The sequence below is a fragment of the Stegostoma tigrinum genome, chromosome 4 (genome assembly GCF_030684315.1).
Source record: "Stegostoma tigrinum isolate sSteTig4 chromosome 4, sSteTig4.hap1, whole genome shotgun sequence".
In the NCBI taxonomy this organism is placed as follows: Eukaryota; Metazoa; Chordata; class Chondrichthyes; order Orectolobiformes; family Stegostomatidae; genus Stegostoma; species Stegostoma tigrinum.
In genome coordinates this window covers 39,356,610-39,382,615 of record NC_081357.1, presented here as the reverse complement: position 1 = coordinate 39,382,615, position 26,006 = coordinate 39,356,610, and the positions used below count along the sequence as shown (strand labels likewise).

Below are 26,006 nucleotides of genomic sequence, written 5' to 3'. Positions count from 1 at the left end.
GCAACTTTCTTGAACTGCTGCAGTGCATGTTCTGTATTTAGACTCACAATGCTGTTAGGGAGGGAGTTCCAGGATTTTGACCCAGCAACAGTGAGAGAACAGTGACATATATCTAAGTCAAGTTGGTGAATGGCTTGGAGGGGAACTTGCAAATGGTGGTCTTCCCATGTATCAGCTGCTTTGGCCTTCTAGGTGGTAATGACTATGAGTTTGGACCATGACTCGAAGGATCCTGGTGAATTTCTGAGCTGCATTTATACACTACATATAATACATGGTATACACTGCTGTTATTGAGCGTCAGTGGTGGAGCAAGTGGACGTTTGTGGATATCCATCAGGAAGTGGTCAACACATGGCATTTTTGAGACCCTGCAGGAAAAGGAGGGGATGGATCCTGTCAGGTTGTTTCCTGAGAAGACTATTAAAGTCATTTCACAGAATGTCTCATCACCAGAACTCTCCAACATGCACCATGACAATGCTTGGCTGGTGGTGAGAAGGGTACTACCTATGAGATCCTTCATGTACGCCCAGACTCTGTGCACCACTGCATGCTGCCCTCGAGGTTGCTGTGGGACAGACAGTTTAGTCACTGTCACACACCTCCTGAAATGTACCTTTGCAAAGGAAGATGCCATGGTTTTTGATTGAGGTTTATCCTGAGCAGCTCCATGACAGGATTCTGTGCTCTACGGTCTGTTCCCCAAGATGCACACAAAAACAAACATTGACTGCGCCTAGAGGACCATCAATGCAGTGAAAGGCTCTCTTTGGTCTGCCTGAAAGTTGCTGGTCTTCCAGAGAAGGAGTTGACCTCGACCATGTGTTGCACGCTGATACATTCCAAGGTCCAGGTTTGCATGCTGAGGGATGCACTAAAGCTTGGGGCACTGGCTACCAAGGTACAGTGGAGAAAGACCACTGACTAAGGTCTTTCTGCCAAAGTTAATTGGGGGCCTGTTCAGTTTATCATACTTTCCTGGTTCTTCAAATGTATGTCAATGTAGTCTCGTACAAATAAGAGATGCCTTTGGAGTTTGATCCACCTTGGCATCCTCCTGAAATATCTAACTATGTCTTGTCCTCAAAAAATAGATCAAATCCATCCCATCCAGTTAACAACTCACCAGTCTACTCTCAAAGTGATGGAGGATGTATTGAAAGTGCTACAAAGTGGCATTTACACAGAAATAATCTGCTCTCAGATCCTCCGTTTGAGTTGCATCAAGGCCACTGCTGATCTTACTGTAGTCTTGGTGCAAACATGGATCAAGTTAGAGTGACTGCTATTGATACTGAGGCAGAATTTTACCAAGTATGTCATCAACAATAGTTAATTTACTAAGAATCAGGGTAAAACTCTTCAACAGTTGGATTCATAGCCCATATAAACAAAGATGGCAGTATTTGATGGGGCAAATCATCTCAGTCTCAGACATCTGTCCAGGGTTTCTTAAGGTACTGTGCAAAGCTCAACCATCTTCAGTTGCTTCTTCTATGTCCTCCATCTTAAAGGTAAGAAGTGGGAACATTTGCTGATGACTGCACAATATTCAACGTAATTATGACTCCTTAGACAATCCAGCTGAAGGTGTCCATGTACAGCAAGACTTGGACTGATAAGTGGGGAGTAACATGCATTCCACACAAGTGGGAGGCAATTGACCATCAACAACATCTAATCATCATTTTCCTGAGTTTTATATTGGTGGAAGGGATAATATTTTAAGAAAACTTTATAAACATTGCCCAGTTAAACAAGAATATTGCAACAATGAGTCCACACAGGTATCACTAAAAGCAATGTTTAATTTAAAAAATACTTTTATTTAGAACAAAAGATAAAATTGTGCATTGTACAATACTTCAGTCTTATTTCAGATTGTGGTACAATCTAATATTTTACAATTTTAAGAGGACAAAAATACAAAAGGTCCTGCTCATTATGCTTTGCTCACCAGTGATATGTTTGATTATTTGCACAAAAATGTAACAGTATATTATCTCAAGAATTAAAACCATCAACACTACTGTGACTTATGAAATTGTGATAAACACAAATAGAAAAAGATGTTGATTTCTACAAATGAATGATAATGGTAGTTATTCTTCCCTGCAGATCACATCTGTGTGTGTATTTATAGTAGGTACTGGTGGACCTTGCTACTGCTGACTTTGCTTACGGTAAATTGAAGGATATACTGACTTACAATGACAGAATATATTAGAGAGGTTCATCTCCAGTACTATTTTCCTGAACAACTAAAATCTCCTTACATAATTCATTTCTCTGGCTAAATTAGATAGTTACCAATTTTTTAACTTGCGTGTATTTTCCCTTTCATCAGATTGTCTGTTCCACCTTCGCCTTAAAGAGACCTACTGATTTTACATGGCTCTTGTGTATGTTCCTTTAATGACAATCTACTCAATTTCAGCATCTCATCAAATTGCTTTAGCCACACATACAGACCTGAATGAGAAAGGATAGTTGAGGAATATAATTGTGTATTTTGTAGCAGTTCTTTGTTCCCGATTCCCAGGGAATCAGTAACTAAAGCGACTGGATTTGTTCATAGTAATACTATCAGTCAAATATTTGAGCACATTAGTGTGGTCAACTGAACAGGAAAGATATTGCTTCAAAAGAGTAACATATTACCAAAGCTTTTGTCTTGCATTCATTGGGACAAATATGAGAAGGCTAAATTTCAAGCAATCTCAACAATTCAAATTGCAGGAGAAATAGGTAAGTTGATCCAGTTTGCCAACTAATCAGCACCCTTTTCTCCTGTCACATAAATGACTATGATTGTTTAAAATGTGTTATTTTTACAGTTGGCCTGCTGAGTGCAAGATGAAAAGCTTTGCAAAGTGTGAAGACTTGCACTTGGGCAAGAAGAATCAAAAGGCATCTTAAATGGTGAAACATTCCAAAAAAAGTGCAGAATGGCTGTTTTGTGCATGATACACAAAAAAACCATGCAGGTGCAGCAAATGGGATTTAGGTCTCCATTGCTAGAGGGTTGGAGTTTATGAACAGGGAAGTCTTGTTACAAATGTATAGGGCATTGGTGTGACTGCATCCAGAAGAAGGTGCACAATTTTGCTTCCTGCATTTAAGAACTGGAATTGGAGAGTGTTCAAAAGAGGCTGACTAGGCTGATTCCTGTGAGGTCGGAGTTGACTTATCAAGATCAGTGAAATAGGTTAGGTTTTTATTCATTAGCACTTAGTAGAATGAGAGATGATCTTAAATGAAATAAGCAAGATTCTGTGGGAAATTGAAAGGGAAGATAGAAATCATTTCTGCAAGCATAGGAAGTTTGAACTAGGAGTAACATTTATAGAATAAGGGAACACTCATTTAAAATTGAGATGTGAAGGTTTTTCTTCTCGCAGGGGGCTGTAGTGAATGCCTGGAACTCTCCATCTCCTCTTCCCCCACCGCATCCCAAAACCAGCCCAGTTCGTCCCCTCCCCCCACTGCACCAGACAACCAGCCCAGCTCTTCCCCTCCACCCACAGCATCCCAAAACCAGTCCAACCTGTCTCTGCCTCCCTAACCTGTTCTTCCTCTCACCCATCCCTTACTCCCACCCCAAGCCGCACCTCCATCTCCTACCTACTAACCTCATCCCACCTCCTTGACCTGTCCGTCTTCCCTGGACTGACCTATCCCCTCCCTACCTCCCCACCTATACTCTCCTCTCCACCTATCTTCTTTTGTCTCCATCTTTGGTCTGCCTCCCCCTCTCTCCCTGTTTATTCCAGAACCCTCACCCCATCCCCCTCTCTGATGAAGGGTCTAGGCCCGAAACGTCAGCTTTTGTGCTCCTGAGATGCTGCTGGGCCTGCTGTGTTCATCCAGCCTCACATTTCAATATCTTGGATTCTCCAGCATCTGCAGTTCCCATTATCACTCTCCATACTACAATGTTGTGGAGGCTGCATCACAAATTATTTATAGAGGAAGTAGATACATTTTTGAAATATCAGAGTTGACAGCTCTGAGAAGCTGCTATTTAAATGGAGTTGAGACACGGGGAATGATCTTAGAATGGCAAGTTAGCCTTGAGGGGCCAAATGTTTTACTTCTTATATTCCTAACATGTTGCTCTGTTCGGCAGTACTCAGGTTCTGCACTAAAAAGATGACTAAAATCATTTAAGCCAGTCAGAAAAATGTGCCATCTTTGCTGAAAGCAATACATCAAACTATTACATTTAAAAATATAAACATATAGACGTGATTGGCAAAGAACTAGTTCCCAGTGATTGCATTTCCTTCAGAGTTACCATGTTGATAACAGACTGGAATTTAACAAAACGTAAACCTGTTTCCAACACTGGTGATTCAACAGTTCCATTTCAAGTAGATCTCTTGGCAAATTTGATTCACATTTAACAGGATTTAAATGCAATACTGACATAAAAGCAAACAAAATTGAAATGCTGCAACAAGAATTGTAATAAAAAGCATTTCCCAAAATTATGGTCATTGTAACAGTCACATTGCTGTTTGTAATTGTTTTCAAAGGAGTATTAATTTCATCCTTTCAATGGCACATAAAATACATTCCTAAAATTGCCTAAGGGGTGTTTCTCTTAGAAGCAGCTAGTAGATTAAGGTAAAGTTACAAAGAATTACAGTACAAAGTTTCAAGGCAATTTATACGAGATAAAACATGTTATGAAATCAATGTCCCAGAAAAGGCCCTGTGATGGTATCATCCCTGATCTTAAAAATCAATAAAAAACTTTAATTTTTTTTTAGAAAAAGTGTTTTCACTTACGACTGGCCTCTAAAAGAGAGCCATTCTTTTGCACAGAACTGAATTCATGGCACTATCTCAATGCTCCTAAATTAACCAGTGATTGTATCCCAGGCAAGGATATATAATCAATGCAGAAAATATTTTAAAATTGTTTGTCATACTATTCAAAATCTGGGACCAATTTGAATGGACAATTGTCTGTGTATTCATGTTTTTAAAAATTATTTACTACACAGAACAGCTCAAGTTCATTCCCATGTAGAGATAGATTGTTCAAAACATACATTTTCTTCTTAATCACTAAATATTTCTTACAAATTACTAAAGATATTTAGCTCAGTTAATATCAAGTTGCTCCTTTGCCCTTTCAAGAAGGCAGATGAGTAGCTTGCATTGTAGTGTTCCAGCAACGTTCAGATGGCAGTCCAAATTTGGTTAAAATATTTAATTTTCTTCTGCTTCCATCTCTTCCGTTAACATAGATAATGTCAACAGTTCCAAATTCAGCATCTTCCCCTGCCCTCTCACCCTCATCCACAAGTACAACATTAACATTTGGAGGGGATTAACGTTTTAACCACATCCTCCTTCCCACTGAGGTCAGTGTTCAAATGTGCAGTACCGTTAGGATGCAGCAACATTCTTTTCCTCGTCCACAATACATAGTGGGAACAAAGCTTCCAGTAATAAACTTCCAACCTTAACCTTCAAGCACTGGAACATCAACATTTGTATCTCCCCTAGCAAACAAGGACAAGATGAAAACTTTATTTTTCCTGTTCATAACACCACCTAGATACAAGACAAGAGTAAAGTCACCTGCTGTAAAGAAGTACAGATCTTATTTCATTGGGATTAAATCATTATTGCATTTATGATTAATAAAAGAAAGCTTTAAAAATACTTTATCCAGAAGTGTAATTTAAAAGCATTTCCTATGAACAATTTTTGGACCAAACTCATAATAGTCTTCTCGGCTGATCCAGGCATAGTCAATGACAGACGAACTTGCCAGGGCAGCACCTCCACTCCACACTGTGAAGTCCCGGTTTGCTGGGCTCGTAATGTGTACATACTTGGACAGATCCAGGGGCAACATGGAAGAGGTTTCTTTTTGTACTCTTGTTCTTAATCCAGACAACATTGTGTTTCCACCTTTAAGAAAGTAAACATAATTAAAACACAGTTTTTATAGCAACAGTAACTCCATCTTAAGCATCTTTCAACCCTAAACCTAACTCAACTAACTTTTTCTCCTTCTCAAAACAAATTTGAAACACACTGGCTGAGGTCTTGACTGGAATTAGCAAGCTACCCAAGCCAGGAACCTGGAATGTTTGAGCCTTCGAACAGTTACTCATTTGAAAACAGTAACTTCATATCCCAATAGGGGAAAAAAATGCCTTGAAAACTTCTTTTAAATGTACTTTTACAACAAAACATTACTTTTACTGACACCACAAAAACAACTGAGCACATATTGAGGGCCATGAGTCTTTCAAAGTGAGAGATATGGAAGAAGATTATGTGAAAGAGTCATCAGACTAGAGTGAAAATATTCTCTTCAAAGTGCCCTTCATTTTGAGTTGCCCAGTTATTCAATTGATTTCACCTGTAATCTCACAATATGTTATCATAGAATCGCAGAACAGAATCAACAAGCCATTTAGCCCATTCGCCCCACATTGACCCTCCAAAGAGCATTCCACCCAGAACTAACCCCCTACCCTATCCATGTAACCCTGCATTTCCCAGGGTTTCCTAAGCCACCTAACCTGCACATCTTTGAATATAGGAGGAACCACATGCAGAAAGAGGGAGAAGGTGCAAACTCCACACAGACAGACAGTCACCTGAGGGTGGAATCGAACCCAGGTGCTGTGGGGCAGCAGTGTTGGCCACTGAGCCATCACACCGTCCCTTATCAGTAAAGCTAAGCATGTCAATATTCCATATTTGCATTTCAAGAGAGTTAGATTAGGGTGGTACAAAGGTAGTACGGAGTTATTTCTACGTAACCTCAACATAGTAACAGATTTTAAGGAAGTAGTCATACAAGAGCCTCCCACTTACAAATCTTCCCATCTGCTGCTTTTCAATACCTGCACAGGAAAGGGTAAAAGGTTCTTGTTGGGGGTTGTGAGGGCATTTTGGGTGATGAAAAGTTGTATGCACACAATCAAAGGGACCCTTTGACACTGCAAACAATTTCAACTCAAGAGGAAATGGGCGGTCTGGGAATGAATAGTAACATAAAGCCCAAAGACAGGTGGTAGTCAAGAGAGATGCACTGCTATGGAAGCATAGAACAGGAAGTCGGAGGGAGAATCAAATACACAAAGCATAGAAATAGCAAGGACAAGAAAACCATGGGCAGGATGCACAGCTGTAAAAATACAGAAGCAGCGATGGGAACCCAGCTGTGAGATATCATTAAGGAAGTGCCCCATGCAGTTAGGGGAATAGAGCAAATGACTAAGTACAGGTATTGAAGGACAGGGATAGGGGCTTAGGAAATTTAAAGAGCAAAATTAGCTGGCAGGAGGCACACGAGTTTTCTGAATGGATTTTATGAAAGTGTTTGTCAAGATGCCACAAGTGGCAGCTTGGATAAAGTAAATTGCTTAAAGACAGAGAAAATACAAGATATGGTAAATGTGAGATAACAAGGTGTAGAGCTGGATGAACACAGCAGGCCTAGCAGCATTCGAGGAGCAGGAAGGCTGACATTTCGGGTCCAGATCCTTATTCAGATTCTCCAGCATCAGCAGTTCCTACTGTCTCAGTTATAGTAAATGGTTGTTTTTCAGAATACAGAATGGTAGACAGAGGTGTTCCCCAAGGATTTATTTATTTGATTTATTTAAATGATGGATACAAGAATACAGAATAAAAGTTCAACATGTTAATATTCTGAACATGAATATATTAAAAACAGTGACAATGGGACCATTTAACTACAACAACACACTGAAAGCTAGCAGAATGGATGAACAAGTGGCAGATATAGTTTAATACAGAGAAGTATGAAGTGATGCATTTTGGCATCTGCAGTATTTTGCTTTTGTTATAGAATAATGAGTATGCCATGACAGAACATGAGGGATTTTTCAATCATTTCAGCAAGTTGATAAATCAGGGGATTTACTATCTGGGGAAAATAACTTCTGCAACCACCTTGCAGGGTTGCTACCCTTTACTGGAATGTTTTCACAACATTCATTTGTACAAAACCTAGCACTATTAAGAGATAACAAGGTGTGGAGCTGGATGAACACAGCAGGCTAAGCAGCATCTCAGGAGCAGGAAAGCTGACGTTTTGGGCCGAGACCCTTCATCAGAAATGGGGGAGGGGAAGGGGATTCCAAAATAAATAGGGAGAGAGGGGGAGGCGGATCGAAGTTGGATAGAGGAGAAGAGGCGGGGATGGAGCCAGTAAAGGTGAGTGTAAGTGGGGAAGTAGGGAGGAGATAGGTCAGTCCAGGGAGGATGAACAGGTCAAGGGGGCGGGATGAGGTTAGTAGGTAGGAGATGGGGGTGGGGCTTGAGGTGGGAGGAGGGGACAGGTGAGAGGAAGAGCAGGTTAGGGAGGCGGGGACGAACTGGACTGGTTTTGGGATGCAGTGGGGGGAGGGGAGATTTTGAAGCTTGTGAAATCCACATTGATACCATTGGGCTGCAGGAGATTCTTTTCCCAAATACATTATGATGGCCATAAAATCTGATAACATGACAACACTCAGTGGAGTAGACTGTCATTTCAACCTAAAGGTCAATCAAACCCACTTTCAGACTGTCCACAAAGTTATTGCTTACCATCACACAGTAATAGAAACAAGGCTGGTAAAGGCAATGATACCACAAGCTGCTGAAAAGTTATCACAAAAAAAATCATCCATGCCATATTAGGATATATAGTTTACGTTCCAGTTTATTTTGTAGTAGATGGCCAGTCAGTTTACCTGAGAGAACAATATTTCCAACAAAGTTTTGTCTCAGGTCTACATCACAGAGAATAATGGCACGGAGAAGACTCTCATGAATTCCATAGTGATCTCTTCCAATCACCTCTGGTTTAAACAAGACCTCTGGAGCTCTGGAAATTTTGAAAAATGATACAATTAGTTTTAAAAACGGTCACAGTACACAGTCACCAAGCTGCCTAATTGTGACCTGGCATCAGGAAAGGTGGAGTGTTGAGATGTGCTTAAAGCCAAAAGACACAGGAACAGAAGTAGGCCATTCAGCCCATTCAGTCCTGCATTTCCTCCATGACCATAACTGATTCAAAACCTATCTCAGTCTTGAACATACCAAATGGCACATCTTTGACAACCTTCTACAGTTAAAAAAAAAATCCACAGATTCTCCACATACTGACATGAGAAATTCCTCCTCTTTTCTGTCTTAAATGGGCAACCCCTTATTCGGAGATATATCGCTCCAGTCCTGACTCTCCCACAAGCTACACCCCTGTCCTTGCTTACTATACCCCATACCCTCTTACCTGCAACCTCCATCCTACCCTCACTCACTTCCATCTGGGAGTTTAAATTGTTTCAGGGCCTGTGCTGAGTGCAGTGCTACCAGCAGCCACTGTTCACACTGGCAATGTCAATATCTAATTCACCAGCAGCTCTCAGAGGGTTGGGTTATGTTGCTGGAAGTCTCAATCACAGGGAGGCTCGACATCAGTCACTGAAGTACCTGAAGGGCACCCCCAATGGAATTGAGGGGTTTCACCATTAGTTCTCCAGCTCGCGGGTGACACACTCACTTACCCAACAAAATTCAGCCCCTCCGTTCCCCTCTCAGGCAGATGTAAAACATCAGTGTCATTATTTTGAAGTAGAGCAGAGACATTATCCCTCATACTTAGACCAACAGTTATTCCACAAATAATCACCCTGTAAACAGATGGTTTGACCATTTTCACGGTGCCGACTATGGGAGCTTGCTGGGCAGAAATAGGCTGCACTTGTTCCTACTTCAAAAAAGTACTTCATTATAACTCAATGGCTTTATTCAGTGAACAGCAAACTTCTCTTTCATAAATAATCCTGGTTACCTTACAATTCAGTGACAATGCCACACTCTTGCTTTGAAGTTTTTGCAGGTATTCTGCATGTAAATGGACAGGCACTTTAATTGCCTTTATGTTAAACTACAGAATCAAGAAGCCACGCTTCTCAGTCACTGCCAGCTGGCTGTACCTAATCTGATGGGAGGTTCACAGATGAAGGTAAAGTTGCCATAGTTCTAGGGAACCATAGAGCTACTCCCTTACCAGACAGTCTTCAAAATCATAATAGCAGGAATGGACTGTATATTCCTGATTCCATCTGTTATCTCAGATGATTCTTCTTTGTTCAATCCGATCACACATTTGTTGTGTGAGCATAATGCTTTATGGCATCATTTATCTCTAGATTTTGATGACTTAGATGCTCCAAATGGCTACTAATGGTTAAAAAAGATCTGACATGATGCTGCAATGTTACAAGCTTCAGACAGTGCTCTGTCAACAATGTCCAGATGTCAAGAACAAAAATGCACAAAACAATACCACATACACATTCTGCTACATCATAAGCTACATATCTCTAGTATCATGGAGCTGAAAAGTGGTACCAGAGGGAAAGAAAATACTTACCTCATTAAAAACCTTTCAGGTCAAACCAACAGTGACCTTCTGACTCATTTGGCTATTTGATGGCAGAAAGTAATTTACAAACTGTTCAAAAAGACTCGTTTGAAATAAAATTGCAGTCTAGATGCAGGAATGAAAGATGGCTTTAAAAAATTGCCTGTTTGCCTTGAAAAATGCTATCTTCCAATTTACTGCAATAGTAGCTGGGATAGTGCACAAAAATTAATTGAGATTATGCTTGACTGAGTAAAGCAAAACATAGTTTTCTGCTAAAGATAGTTATAGCACCACAATTTAAAAATCACTGGTGATGTTAGAAAAAGCTGTTACATATTCGAATTAACATTATAAAGTTGTGAATAATTTTCCCCCTTACAGTCTAATCAGTGTGCAACTTCCTTTCAATTAAACCTACATTATATAAAATACAATCAGATTGTTTTTCAAACATAGGCCTGAAATTGAATTGGTCTCCTAGCTTCCACGTCAATGTGAATTTTCCCAGACTGGGTAATTTTAAGTTTTGGACAAAAACCTGCTCTCGGGTCTGATCAGTTAAAACTGCATTCAGTTACTGGTCAGAGAGGTGTTGGTGAGGGATTATAAAACTGGGGTTGGTTAGCTCAGTTGGATGGATGGCTGGTTTGTGATGCAGTGATACCAACAAATAAGTTCAGTTCCCACACTGGCTGAGATCACCATGAGGATTCCATCTTCTGGACCTCACCTGAGGCGCAGTGACCCTCAGGCCAAATTTATCACCAGTTATCTCTCTCCCTCTCTAATGACAGAGTGGCAGTATGGTGATTTTACCTGTCCCTATAGAACTGGAAGCAAGTGAGGTGTACACCACTCACCTGTGTAATACATGGTCCTGCAAAGAAAAACAAGTCACACTGCCCACAATTTAAAAATCATTAATATAGTTACAAAGAACACTGATCCATCTGCATTCTATTTCTACTTGGATCAGAGGCTGTTATTTCTCCTCAATGCTTTAAATGTTATTTCACCAGCTGTACACAGTTTGAACAGCAAGCAACTTGCGGGCAATGAAGTGTGGAGCTGGAGGAACACAGTAGGCCAGGCAGCAACAGAGGAGCGGGAAAGTTAACATTCCAGATTTCTGAAGAAGGGTTCCGACCAGAAACGTCAACTCTCCTGCTCCTCTGATGCTGCCTGACCTGCTGTGTTCATCCAGCTCCACACTGTGTTATCTCCGACTCCAGCATCTGTACTTCTTGCTATCTCTAAACAGCTTGTGGAGATTGACAGGCATTAAATCACTCAAGGAATTATAGGGATTTTACATCCATATTTTACAGCACTGCCTTGTGGTACTGGCTATCAAGTTCATACATGGTAGCTAGAGTTGTGTGTGGCGGGTGGTTAGGGGGGTGCTAGTGGGGAGTTGGGGTATTTTGTTGGGGGGGGGGGGTTGTCTTGCCCACTGTTTGGAGATCTGGTAATTACATGGTGGAGGCGGATGCAAGGTGCTTCAGACATACAGGCCATTCCTAAAACTGTCAGGAACTGCCACTCACCCAAAGGCCAGCAACTCCCCATGGAGCAGGTGCAGTGTTAGAGGCACAGCACCAATCTGAGGCCGAGAATTGTGAACTGACCCCAGGCCACAGGACAGTGAAGACAGGTTTGGAGTTACTGAGGAGGAGAGACAGGATTCTGGTAAAACACAAGAGGAGGGGTTGATTGCCAGCATTTGCTTCAGCTGAATGCAGTGCACCCGATGGAGTAATTTCTCTTTAACTGTGCATCAACTGGCTTCTTAAAAGAGCCCCTTCAGATCCCACCAAGTGCCAGACAAACCTACGTCAGTCCCTGCTGTCCACCAACTTAAAAAGGTTGGGATTTTCCCACCACCAGGAGACTGACACCGGACTTCTCAAATAACTTTACTGTCCAGTTTTCATGGTTTAAACTGCAGTAGGCAGCATAAAATCCTCCACAATCACACTGCCACAACGGATAGAGATCCAGGGTTTTAAGAAAATACTCGCAATTATTATAAAAGCTAAGACTTGTCAGCTTTCGGGTGTAGTTTCACACAGAATCACACCTTTGCTGTCGCTGCCCTATTACATGTCACTAAATACAGAGGATCAACGAATGTTCAAAATGGGGCAAAAGCCAGATCAAAAAATGCTTTGAAACCAGTCAAACATCTGAAGCTTAGATAATAAAATGTGAGGCTGGATGACACAGCAGGCCCAGCAGCATCTCAGGAGCACAAAAGCTGACATTTCAGGCCTAGACCCTTCATCAGAGACGGGGATGGGGTGAGGATTCTGGAATAAATAGGGAGAGAGGGGGAGGCGGACCGAAGATGGAGAGAAAAGAAGATACGTGGGGAGGAGAGTATAGGTCGGGAGGTAGGGAGGGGATAGGTCAGTCCAGGGAAGACGGACAGGTCAAGGAGGTGGGATGAGGTTAGTAGGTGGGAGATGGAGGTGCGGCTTGTGGTGGGAGGAAGGGATGGGTGAGAGGAAGAAAAGGTTAGGGAGGCAGACACAGGTTGGACTGGTTTTGGGATGCAGTGGGTGCAGGGGAAGAGCTGGGCTGGTTGTGTGGTGCAGTGCGGGGAGGGGATGAACTGGGCTGGTTTTGGGATGCGGTGGGGGAAGGGGAGATTTTGAAGCTGGTGAAGTCCACATTGATACCATTGGGCTGCTGGGTTCCCAAACGGAATATGAGTTGCTGGAAATGGTTTGCGACTAGGAGGTGTAGTTGTTTATTGCGAACCGAGCAGAGGTGTTCTGCAAAGCGGTCCCCAAGCCTCCGCTTGGTTTCCCCAATGTAGAGGAAGCCACACCGGGTACAGTGGATGCAGTATACCACATTGGCAGATGTGCAGGTGAACGTCAGCTTTTGTGCTCCTGAGATGCTGCTGGGCCTGCTGTGTTCATCCAGCCTCACATTTTATTATCTTGGATTCTCCAGCATCTGCAGTTCCCATTATCATTGAAACATCTGAAGCTTTGAGGCTTTAAAACAAATATGAAACCACAATCAACAAGTTGTGGATGGAAGTACTCATCATGTTCAATTGAAATTGCACACAACTGATTGATTTCATCTTCAAAGGAAACATTGTTCATCATCTTTTCAATAAATTTAATAGAAAGTAGGAGCAAATTGACTTTGATGTAAAATTCAAGCTGCAGAACACTAACATATTCTATTACGTGGGAATGTTTGAGAATGGGAAGGTGGAAACAGGCCATTATAATAGACATTACATGATCAATCACAGTTCTTGTTTTGGAGGTGTGAATAAGGGTTGCTATTCAGTTTTTAAATGCATATTCAAACTGGATTCAAATTCATTACATTAGTATCAAAGCCTCAGAATAACAGAGCATCCAGTTCTTTGGTTGGAAACAACATCCAAATGAATGGACCAACACCCTGCGTCAGTGATTTGGGTGTTACAATATAGGTAGAGGTGGCTTTGCAGGTGTCCTGGACAGCTGATTAAAAAAGTTTTGAGGTCCTGACACCAGAAACTTTCTTGGAGCACTGCAGGTTCTCTCCCTTCAAGTGTTTATTCAATCCTTCACAATGAATCAGACTCACACTAGGTGCATTTCAAATCCTAATCATTTGTTGTATCGACAAGAAAGTTTCCATTTTATGTCACTCATGGGCTCAATGCCTGTCCTTTGTCCCCTTGCTGCTAGCACAAAGAAAGGCACCATTGTAGTTGGAAATCTAAAAGTATATAGAGCGATTAACTGAGCAAAGAGAAAGGACAAAGTTGTAGCAAATAGATATTTCAGCACAGGTAGAACATGAGATCATCCATGCTGGATTGAATACCTTTTTCTATATAAAAGATGAAAAGAGAGAAGCAGTGGAAAGTGAAGGAGATTTGGGAGCTCCTGGACATACATCATTAAAATGTCATGGACTGGTAGTCAAAGTAATGTAACAGATTAATGGAATATTGATTTTGTACAATAAAAGCTAGTTATGGTTCTGAATATCAGCTAAAACAAATCCTCAACCCTAATGTGCTTTGTGCTGTGATGAAACGCCTCTTATTTCTTCTTGTTGCTAAGTCCATTTACTGGGTTGAGGTCTAGAGTAGTAGAAAGCTAATAAACCAAAGATGATTTCAGTGGCTTTCTTTCTCTGCATTTCTGAAGAATGTGCACAGCGAAGACAACAACATGTTTAGCATTTTACAGATATGAATCCAGATTATAGCTGGTCACACCAGCAATGAGATGACTGGTATATTAGAAACATGACAATTCATAGTTCCTAGACACAAGGGATCCAAATAACCTTTGATCTATTTCCCTAGTTTGATGTCATATCACAATGCTACAACAAGCAGAGGTACATGTACATACGCTGTACTTTACCTGAACACCTCATTGCCAATTGTAATTATTTGTCCATCAGGCAATGTGTAGTTCAGTTCTCCACAATTTTCTAAGTGGCCCAGTTCTCTTTCATAGTCTTCAGCAACATAACAGTGTTTCTCTTTGATATCTCGGACAATTTCCTGTTCTGCTGAAGTATTAAATGAATAACCCCTTTCTTTCAAGAGCTGCAGAATCAGAAAAGATTTTGCAATTAATTTTATTCAAAGTTAAACATCAAACTGCCAGGAGAACAAAAGCTTCGATAAATGCAATATAATCTCAAGATTTAAATGCCTTTCACTCCCAGTGTAGATGCATAGTAGTATGAACATGTTCGTGATATAAAACCAGAATAAAAAAAACATTTCTCAATACGGCATTGTGCTGCAGAGAAGCACTTCAGGAAACATTGCTAGGTCCCTCCTGGCAGCATTACCATTTACATTTGCACCTAGTGGAAATGATAAGACTCAGCACTTTGAGAAAATCCAGTGAGTACACTAAGTGTCTCAATTTGCCTAAAGTCAAGTAGGACCTTAAAAAGTAATGACCTCAGGATTACCACCAGACTTATGTGTTAATCAGCGTAGAGATAACAGTCTATAATCTATTGTATATGTGGCTGGAAAGGCAGTACAAGGGGGAAATGTTTCAGATACCTGGGACTTTGGGACCGGTTCTGGGAGAGGTGGGACCTGTACAAACTAGATGGGTTACACCAGGGCAGGACAAGGACTGACATCCTAAGGCAAGTATGTGTTAGTGTGGTTGAGGTGGATTTAGAATGGCAGAGGAGTGGGAACCCAAGCAGGGTGACAAGGGAAAGAGAAACAATGACAGAAATAAAAAAAAGTTAACTGCAAAAATGGTAATCAGGGTAATCAAAGGCAAGAGACAAACAGGGCCACAGTACAAACAGAAGTGGTTACTATCTCATAGCCATTATGGAAACACAGTTGCAGGGCGATCAGAACTGGGAACTTAGCATTCCGGGATATCTGATCTTTCAGAAAGACTGCAGGGAAGGAAAAAGTGGTGGGGTAGCATTGTTAAAAAGAGATGAAATGACAACAGTTGTGAGAGATAGTCTAGGCTCAGGTGATGTAAGATCCATTTAGGTGTAGATAAATAACAGCAAGGGAAAGACAACACTGGGAGCTACACCATAGAAAAGGGTATAAATCAACAAATAATAGGAGTATAAAAGAATAGAGCAAACATCATGGGGCCTAGACTCTTCATGGCAATTGGGTCAATCAAGTTGGAAAAGGTAGCTATGACAATGAATTATAGAATGCATTCATGATAGTTTCCTAGAGCAGTGTGTCATGGAGCCAACCAGGGATCTGGTAATGGGTAATGAGACAAGTTTAATAAGTCTTATAGGAAGCAATGATCATTATATGGTAGAATTTAATATTCAGTTTGAGTGTGAGAAACAACCATGTTTAAATTAAATAATGGGGATTATTATGAAATGAGGATAGAGTTAGCTACAGTGGACAAGGCAGATAGATTAGCAGGAAGGACAAGCAAGCAAGCAGTAGCAGACATTTGAGAAGGTAATACATGACTCTCAGCAAAAACAGATCCTAGTTAGAAGGAAAGAATCGAAGAGAGGGATACATCAAAAATGGCTAACAAAGGAAATAAAGAAGATATATTTGAATGAAAAAGCATGTAAAATATAAATCAGTGATAGCCCTGAAGACTGGGATAAATTCAGAGGCCAGCAAAGGAGGTCTAACAAGGTAATAGAGAGAAAACAAACTATGAGGACAAGCTCACAAGGCGTATAAAAACCAACAATAAGAGCTTCTATAAATATATAAATAGAAAAGTTAGGTCAAAGTGAATTTCGTTACCTGAGAATTTTTTAAGAAGAAAATTCATTCATAGGGCAAGGGCATCGCTGGCAAGGCAGCATTTATTGCCCATCCCAGATTGCCCAGAGGGCAGTTAAGTGTCAACCACATTGCTATGGGTCTGGAGTCACATGTAGGCCAGACAGGTAAGGATGACAGTTTCCTTCCCTAAAGGACATTAGTGAACCAGATGGATTTTTCCAACAATTAACAATGGATTCACAATCATCATTAGACTCTTAATTCCAGATATTTATTGAATTCAAATTCTACCATCTGCCATGGTGGGATTTGAACCCAGGTTCCCAGAATATTATCTGGGTCTCTGGATTGACAGTCCAGCAATAATTCCACTAGGCCATTGCCTCCCCGGAATTTGGGGAGACAGTTGTGGACAAGGAAATGACAGAAGACTTAAAAAGATGTTTAGCATCTGTCATTATGGTGGAAAATACTCTGTGTACTCAGCCCCTTACTATATTCCCTACTCATTCACAACTGTGTGGCCAAATTTAGCACTAACTCCATTTACAAATTTGCTGATGACAACACCAGATTTCAAACAATGACAAGACAGAGTACAGGAAGCAGCTAGATAGCTTAGTGGTGTGATATAAAGACAACAATCCCTCCCTCAGTGTCAGCAAAGCGAGGGAGCTGGTCAGCTACTTCAGGAGTGAAGTGGAGAACAACGTTTGCCCGGTCACATTCCCAAGTGTCCTTGAGAAGCTGGAGGTTATCACTGTCACAACTTTCAAACAACATGACTCCATTAGTACAATGGCTGCATTACAATCAGCTCTAAAGCACTCTGCGCTGTCTTGAAGATTTGGTAAGGTAACAGATAGGCTGAAAGGTTTCAATTATATTTCAATAACGTCACTTGTCACTTACAAATCTGACTGTGAAATGAAAAGGATTTCACATGAACAAGGTTGTGATGAAGAACTGTGGGAATAGGCCATTCAGCCCCTTATGCCAGTTCAACAGTAAAGTTATATCATGACTCATCTGTATCTTACAAATGTGTGTTTCTGAAATGTAAGAATAGTCACATGTCTGATTATCCTTATGGAGCTCCCATCCAAACTGCCAGATTTTATCTATTTTAAAATAAACATTTTACACACCTTTCCAAGATATTCTGTGAGATCTCGACCAGCCAAATTTAGACGTTGTATGGCATGAGGCAGACTATACCCTTCATAGACTGGTACAGTGTGTGTGACCCCATCTCCAGAGTCCAAGGTTATACCTGTAATTTGAAAGAAAAGGAAATACAAAGAGTGCATAAAATGTAGTCATTCTTGAAGCAGAAAATTTCAGAACATTACTGGGCTACCTAAAGTCTTTGGTAATAAAATGTGAGGCTGGATGAACACAGCAGGCCCAGCAGCATCTCAGGAGCACAAAAGCTGATGTTTCGGGCCTAGACCCTTCATCAGAGAAGGGGATGGGGTGAGGGTTCTGGAATAAATAGGGAGAGAGGGGGAGGCGGACCGAAGATGGAGAGAAAAGAAGATAGGTGGAGAGGAGAGTATAGGTGGGGAGGTAGGGAGGGGATAGGTCAGTCCAGGGAAGGCGGACAGGTCAAGGAGGTGGGATGAGGTTAGTAGGTAGGAGATGGAGGTGCAGCTTGGGGTGGGAGGAAGGGATGGGTGACATGAAAGACATTTGATAAATTCAAGTTGTTGCTGTTGAACTGCCAAAACTCTGACTGCATAGCCAAGGAAAATTGAAAAAAAAAATTGATTCAAATAGTGGATGTCTCCCAACGAAATAACACTCCACACACATCATTCCCAACTCTTCATCCTGTAAATAGTCTTCCCTACGTTGACTTCATGCATGTGCTGTGTAGCATTGCCAGAAGATATGCTAATACTGACATCACACAAACGTCATCCCTCTTAAATGAGCCTGTGAAGAAACAAGAACACATTGATATACCTGTTGTTCTCCCAGAAGAATAAAGTGCTAAGACAGCTTGCATTGCCACATAAGAGAAAGGCACATTAAAAACTTCAAACATGATCTCAACCATTCGCTCTCTGTTCCGGTGTGGGTTCATGGCTGCTTCGGTCAGGAAAATTGGGTGATCTTCTGGTTCAATGCGGAGTTGGTGATAAAATGTGTGATGCCAGATCTGAAATAAATTAACTTAGCATGAATACTTTATTCCTTTCATCAAACCGTATCACTAAAATACACTCTAGCATTAACATGACTCTATGTCAACACTGTCACCTCTGAATCAAAGTGCTTCAAGTTCAGTTCCTGCTATGAATTTGGAAGCTTAATCTAGGCTGATGATTTTTGTTGAGTACAGACAGAATGCTGCATCATTCAGGTTCTGCTTTTTGGATGAGGTATTAGATTGTGGCCTAGTTCAAAATGTAAATGATTTTTGATGTTTTTCAAATAGAACAGGGTATCCTCCCTAACACTGGGTCGATATTTACCCCTCAACTAATAATTGGCTTTAACTCACTGGATGTTTGTCATCTTCAGACATTGCATTAGGCCTCATAACAATAACTTCAATATCTGTGAAGCACTTATGAATATCCAGAAGGATGCATATTATATATATACAGCTATCTTTCCTTTGGGCCTGGAATGAGAGCAAAAGCACACATCTATCACTCATTCTTAAATTTCCCTGAGAAGAAAGAAAATATCTTTTCCTTGAATGCCTTAGATTTTTGTGGTGATGATGAGCCCACAATGGAGCTAGGGAAGAAGTTGCAAGTTACTGACAGATAGTGGAATCAAGGGTTATGGGGATAAGGCAGGAACAGGATACTGATTGTGGATGATCAGCCATGATCATAAAGAATGGTGGTGCTGGCTCGAAGGGCTGAATGGCCTACTCCTGCACCTATTGTCTATTGACCCAGTGACTGTGAAAGATTGACAGGATTGACCAAGTCAGGATGCTGTGCACCTTGTAAGGGATCACAGTGTTCCTGCAAATCTCCAGCCCGTGCCCTTCTCAGATTTGGAAAGGATGGGATGGAGTGAGAATGTCAATGCTAAAAGAGCAAAAATCATTTGCACAGTGCTGAAGATGATCTGTGTGGAAAACATGTTCATAAAAAAATACGGAATTGATATGAATGCTTTCTAAATACCAGTAAAATAAATTTTTGTCCATTGTGTAAAATGATGTTAATTGAGGATTCATCAAGTTCTAGAGTAGTTCAGTGCCAGGGTTTGATTCTGTACAGTTACTTTATTTTAACATAGACAGAGTTACATTGAATCACAGAGAACTTACAGCACAGAAGCAGACCATCCAGCACAACTAGTGTATGCTGGTACTTATGCACTCAAGCCTCTTCTCACTCTAATCTCAAACTTTACTGGATTTGATGAAGATTGTTTCATCTTAAATTGAAAAGGTGGATCTAAGAAAGAAAATCTGTAAATCATGTGATACAAACCAGTTCTTAGAAAGTTTGTGGTTTGGAAAGTAATGCAGGGCTGAAGAGAGTTTGAAATGGACTTTTCATCCAGTTGCACAAAACACCAGCTAAACCTGACATTATAGGGTCAATCTAACCACAAGAAAAAAAGATTCTGGAGTACATTCAAATGGCTTTGGTCGAACTGCTGACTTTTGAGGGGTCTTCGGCAAACACAATGCTTTCTACAAAAAAAATCCTCCTGAACAGCAGAATCTTAGCACTGAGTTTATAGACAAATCCTCAAAATGATAAATTTGCTTATTTTGTCTACTTTGTTTATATCATTTAATAAAATGTCTGTATCACTGAGGAAGCATTAAATGTCTCAGAGAAATGAAAAGAAATAAAATCCTGCTTTGATTTTGGAAGCTTGTGTTCAAATGTTTAAATAAAGAGAAACTTCATGGCAAAATACTGCGATATGTTCAAAACCTATTCAGAAAAGGGTAAGTGGCTGTTCAATATTATTATATGATGATGTGTTAGGTGTTAACTGAAGTTAAAATAAAATGGTATCTAAAAAGAATATTACCGATGATTTATTCAAGTTATATGGAAGGTTATCACTGAAGTAGTGTGAAATAAAGTAATTAATAAGTAGACCTAAACATTAAAATGTTAAAAGACTCCCCAAGGCTGTTTAAACATTTCAGAAGCTTTTTCTTCCCCTCTTTCTCCTCAGTTACATTAATCCTACAGCATCAGTATCAACGACACCTTTGAGTCAGCCAGAAGTTTATTGGTTTAACAGGGTTGGTATATGTAATATAACGTAAGTGTTAAATACAGAAGTCTTCGACATAAAAAGCTAGAATCAAATCTGACTCTCAATTAGTTGTACTTACATTACATTCTTGTCATTTCTCAGAGATGCTGACTTTGACTAGGTTATAGCTCATTTGGGTTACCATCCAGCTATGCTTTAAGATGAATGTTGCCTAGCTATTCCACCACAGTGACGTACAATCCCAGTGCATAGAAATTTCAGTTGGAAAAGTTCAAGGAGGCTCATTTCTCTTATGGACATGAGGTGCATTTTGTTTCAACGGTTGTCAACGGATTTAAAATTACGCACACTGGTAAGTAGCATAAGATAGCTTCAAACTTGTACATAGACCTTATTAAACTTGAAATGCTCACAGACAAGTATATTGAAATCAGGATAACAAAGTGTGGAGCTGGATGAACACAGCAGGCCAAGCAGCATCTCAGGAGCACAAAAGCTGACGTTTCAGGCCTAGACCCTTCATCAGAGAGCTGATGGACTTGTGTTTGTATCATTTTGTATATGTTTGTATTATATTGAAATCAGGGTGTGCAGACAGCAACCAGGAATGGAACAGCTAACTGGTTTTACTTAGCTTCATAAGCTAGATCACTTATAATAATCATAGAATCAGATGTACAGCATGGAAACAGACCCTTCAGTCCAACTCATCCATGTCAACCAGATATCCTAAATTCATCTAGTGCCATTTGCCAGCATTTGGCCCATATCCCTCTAAACCCTTCCTATACATACACCCACTCAGATGCCTTTTAAATGCTGTAATTGTACCAGCCTCCACCACTTCCTCTGGCAGCTCATTCTGTACGTGTACTACCCTCTGCATGAAAAAGTTACCCCGTAGGTCTCTTTTAAATCTTTTCCCTCTACCATAAACCTATACCCTCTAGTTTTGGACTCCCCTACCATGGGGAGAAGACCTTGCCTGTTTACCTTATCCATTGCCCCTCATGAGTGTATAAATTTCTTTAAGGTCCTCCCCTCAGCTTCAGGTGCTTCCAGGAAAATAGCCCCAGCCTATTCAGCCTTGCCCTATAGCTCACGCCCTACAGTCCCAGCAACATCTTTCCTGAAGTTTCACAACATCCTTCCTATAACAGGGAGGCCAAAATTGCACACAGTATTCTAAAAGTGGCCTAACCAATGCCCTGGAGAGCTGAAAACTTACAAAGAGATGAGATGAGTTTTAATGTCGTAATTTCTAGACCCTGACTATGCAACAATTAAGGGACTTGACTGCTGATAGTTGCTTAGCAACCTTTTTCTGTATTGGATTTCTGTTTTACTTACCCAAGAGTCAGAAGGAAGATACCCCGAAAGCTGCGAGTCTCTCTAACAAAATGCTGTTCTCAGTAGAAATTCTTGTGAATGTGGTATATTCTAAAAGCCAGTGTTTCTGACTAATTTGTGAAACCTGAAAATTTGGACTGTGATCATGTTCTAAAGACTGCAATTCAGATTCACTGCAGAGGTGAAATTCTACCAGTCTATCACGGTCCACAGTTTGACTTCATCAACAGGAAATCCAGCAGATATGAGCAATCATTCGCTTTTATTTTTGATTTCTAGACCATTGGCCAACAGAATAACAAAGTGTCAGGCTGGATGTACACAGCAGGCCAAGCAGCATCTCAGGAGCACAAAAGCTGACGTTTCGGGCGTAGACCCTTCAACACGGTTTTCTTTTCCTCTCATGCCTGCTTTTTTAAAAAAAAGGCATCAGTTCGACTCAGACTTGCCTTTTTGTGTTGTGTGAATGTTTCTGTGCTAGAATTAAGGTGGTATAGTTTAAATTGCAGGTGGTAACTTCGATGTTAACCAATGTTTGCAACTTGTTTTAAAAATAAGTTTTGTTTCTAATAAACAGATTATTTTGAGTTCATCAAAGGAAGCTGATAAAATATTTATTTTGAAATAGTGCAAGAGAGAAACCATTGACCATTTTGATTGATTTAACACATTTATACTGATGGTAGGTCTGGAGTCGTGGTGTTCTATTCTACATTCTTCCTGCTGCAGTGATAACAACAGGTAAAGGTCCTAACTGATTAAGATTTGGAGAAATGTTAGTTAGTATTCTGAAAGCTTTAACTTTCTAAGTTCAGTCCATTTCAGTTAAACATACCTTTTCTATTTCATCCCAGTTTGTCACAATGCCATGTTCCAGCGGGTAGTGCAAGGAAAGAACACCTCGCATATGTTGAGCATCGTGCCCAATGTAAACATCTTTTTGATTCCTCCCATTACAAACTCTCTGAAAACAAATAAACAGGATTGTAAAACTAGTTCATCTTAGCATTACAGGCAGCCCATTATGTTTGGAGTAATTCTTCCAAATCCCACCATCAGGATTATCCATCCACTTATAAAATTGTGGGCACAATGTGAATTCGGGAAAATTCACCTACACACAGTTATGTTATGGCCCTGCTTTAAACAGTGCCTCAGCATCTTTCATAAGGGATACACAAATAGAAAACGATGAGAAGAGAGAGATCAAAAGATAAACTAAACATTTTTCAAGAAGACCTAAAATGAAGGAGATGAAATTCTTCTCAGACAAAGCAAAGCAGTCTGTTTAACATTTCACCCAATTCTCCTTCTGAAATTGACAGTCCTACATTATACTCAATTTGAATTTCACTCCCAAAACAATTCAAGCAGGGAGTTTCAGAGGATAGTCACTTCCTCCAATTCCTTCTGACAGGCCACCTTAGCCAATAAGTGACTGGAAATTGTACTGAGCTGGAGGAAGTGAACAGCACTGGAATGTCCATTTTGGGCATGCATCTCAACAGTGATTGGCCCCTTGAAAAGGAGGAAGGGGTTCTTGCTGACACAAATGGGCCAATATTTTATTCATAGTCCCATGCCTGGACTTAAAATGAGGAGAGAATCTGCAAACCTTAGGGTGAATACTTATTTTGAACTAGAAGGTGGAGGAGTCACAGGAGGCTGAGCAGGTGGGCTCGACTGTGGAAGAAACAATTTATTAGAATCCCACGTCCTGAATCAGAGTTGAAGTTGCAGAGGAGGGGTGGGGGTGGACACTGGGGAGGGAATTAGTTGTGACATTCCCTGATTGGAAATAGTGGTGACAGCATTGGGATCAGCCTCAACCTCCCAAGAGACGTTGGAGTATTCAACCACAAAGAATTGGAGGCTTGTGATGATCCAGAAAGATCTGGAAGTTAATGCAGCCATTCATACATTCCTGCCTTCTTCCTACAGAGATGACAGCAAGGAGCTAACTACCACATCAGGGGTTAATGGGGCAAGGAACCCTTAATATGGTGGGAATAAAAGATGGAAGCCAATCGGATTGAGAGCTGTTGAGATTTGATTCTAATTGATCAAAATATACCTGCAATAAATGTAAGGCCACTGGGTTCCAGAATGGAAATTAATAGCTTCCCTACCGAACCCTAGATAGGCAGGAAGGATAGAGAAATTAGAGGTAGAAAAGAGGATAAAATGTGGTAAAAGAGTTGATGAAATAAATTGGACAGAGATCATTCTGAAGTTGTGGTTTACAGGTCTTAAGGAACAAACGAGACAAAGAAATGGCGGGAACTGTACAGGGAATGCTTTCCGTGCAGAATGAAACAATAAGGGAATATAAAGAGTACACAAACACTGGAGGGGTTGGGATATGGTGAAATGAGATGAGATTTGGGTGGAACTACTTAAAATGTGGAGTCAGCCTATTCCTTTTCCTTTTATCTGAAGTCGTTTCGATTTAAAAACTAATTACTTGTTCAAATTAAACAATTTTAATAAAACGATGTGCTATTTTTGCAGAATTTCTATTCAAATAAATGGTGAATTCAATTTAAACAACTTTTTAAGTTAAAGAGCAGAATTTATTAATGGCAATTTTTTCCCCCCAATGCCTAGATAGAACATATTTCTTATAAAAGTAATTTATAGATTCAAGCTAGAAAGTCCTATACCGTGTAAAACAGTATGTGTACATTTTATGGCAAATTTGTCAAAAGCCGCTTGAAAAGCCAGTAAAGTGGAACAGATTGACAGTACAGTAGTTAGACTTTTATGTAATAGAAAGCATAATTTCCTAAAAGGCTATTGTCTGATTTTGTAACATACTAGACACTGTGTAAAAGACTTTATTTTATAAAATAATATGTTTAAAGCTCCCAATAAGCTAATATTCAGCATTATTTACCTCATATTTAGGTCGCCCAATTACTGTTGGAAATATAGTAGTTGGTAGATCCTGATTTGCAAAGCCAGCTTTCATCAGACCAGATCCTGTATCCAATACAACTGGTATGTTATAATCACGAACCTGTCAGTGACAAAAATACACGTTAACAGCCTGTCCTCATTTCCCATTCTTACTGATGATATTTTGGGCTTATGTTCCTAATGCAGTATGCAGATAATTAAATACGGGTTGGTGTTGCTATTCACATTTGAAAATAAAGGAGGACCATATGGCCAGAATATACACATTGTGTAGTATTCGATACCATGTCCTACGCAAAAAAAATACAAAATAAAATGTTCGTGAAATAACAGGGTTCACAATTCTCTGCTGCATATGCACTGAAGAGGGTTTCCTGTCCAAACATTGTTCAGGACAAAAATTTACATCTAAACAGGCTAGAAGACCCAGAGAAGACTGAAAGAACTTTAGATGCTGTAAATCAGGAACAAAAACAGAAGTTGCTGGAAAAGCTCAGCAGGTCTGGCAGCATCTGTGAATGAAAAATCAGAGTTAACGTTTCAGGACCGGTGACCCTTCCTCGGTGTTGTGGATGCAAAACTTCAACTCTGATTTTTCCTTCACAAATACGGCCAGACCTGCTGAGCTTTTGCAGCAACTTCTGTTTTTGTTAGAAGACCCAGGGAATTAATTTGTGGCCAGGGTGTGAGAGTGAGTTGGGAGAAAGGGATGGAGGAATCTCTCTTATGGACAAAACTATTACTCTTACAGCTGTGCTTTTGATTGCTTCTCAGAGCAAAATCAGCATACAGCAATTTCAAATTATGGATCCAAGTTTAGTTAGTTAGACAAAAAAAAATTTATTATAGGAAAGG

The 26,006-nt window shown here is 40.3% G+C and overlaps 1 protein-coding gene across 1 annotated transcript in view; it reads right to left on the bottom strand.

Annotated features, from left to right (window-relative positions):
• Window positions 1–3,765: 3,765 nt before the first annotated feature.
• The window catches only part of LOC125452541 (uncharacterized), a 92,798-nt gene continuing 70,557 nt past the window's right edge, over window positions 3,766–26,006 (bottom strand). Inside the window, exons 17-23 of the mRNA XM_048531099.2 lie at window positions 25,129–25,251; window positions 23,068–23,196; window positions 18,636–18,831; window positions 17,816–17,940; window positions 14,818–15,005; window positions 8,742–8,875; window positions 3,766–5,934 (exon numbers count right to left, since the gene is read on the bottom strand). Coding sequence (XP_048387056.1) covers window positions 5,702–5,934; window positions 8,742–8,875; window positions 14,818–15,005; window positions 17,816–17,940; window positions 18,636–18,831; window positions 23,068–23,196; window positions 25,129–25,251 — 1,128 coding nt within the window. The 3' untranslated portion in view covers window positions 3,766–5,701. The remainder of the gene's footprint in view (window positions 5,935–8,741; window positions 8,876–14,817; window positions 15,006–17,815; window positions 17,941–18,635; window positions 18,832–23,067; window positions 23,197–25,128; window positions 25,252–26,006) is intronic.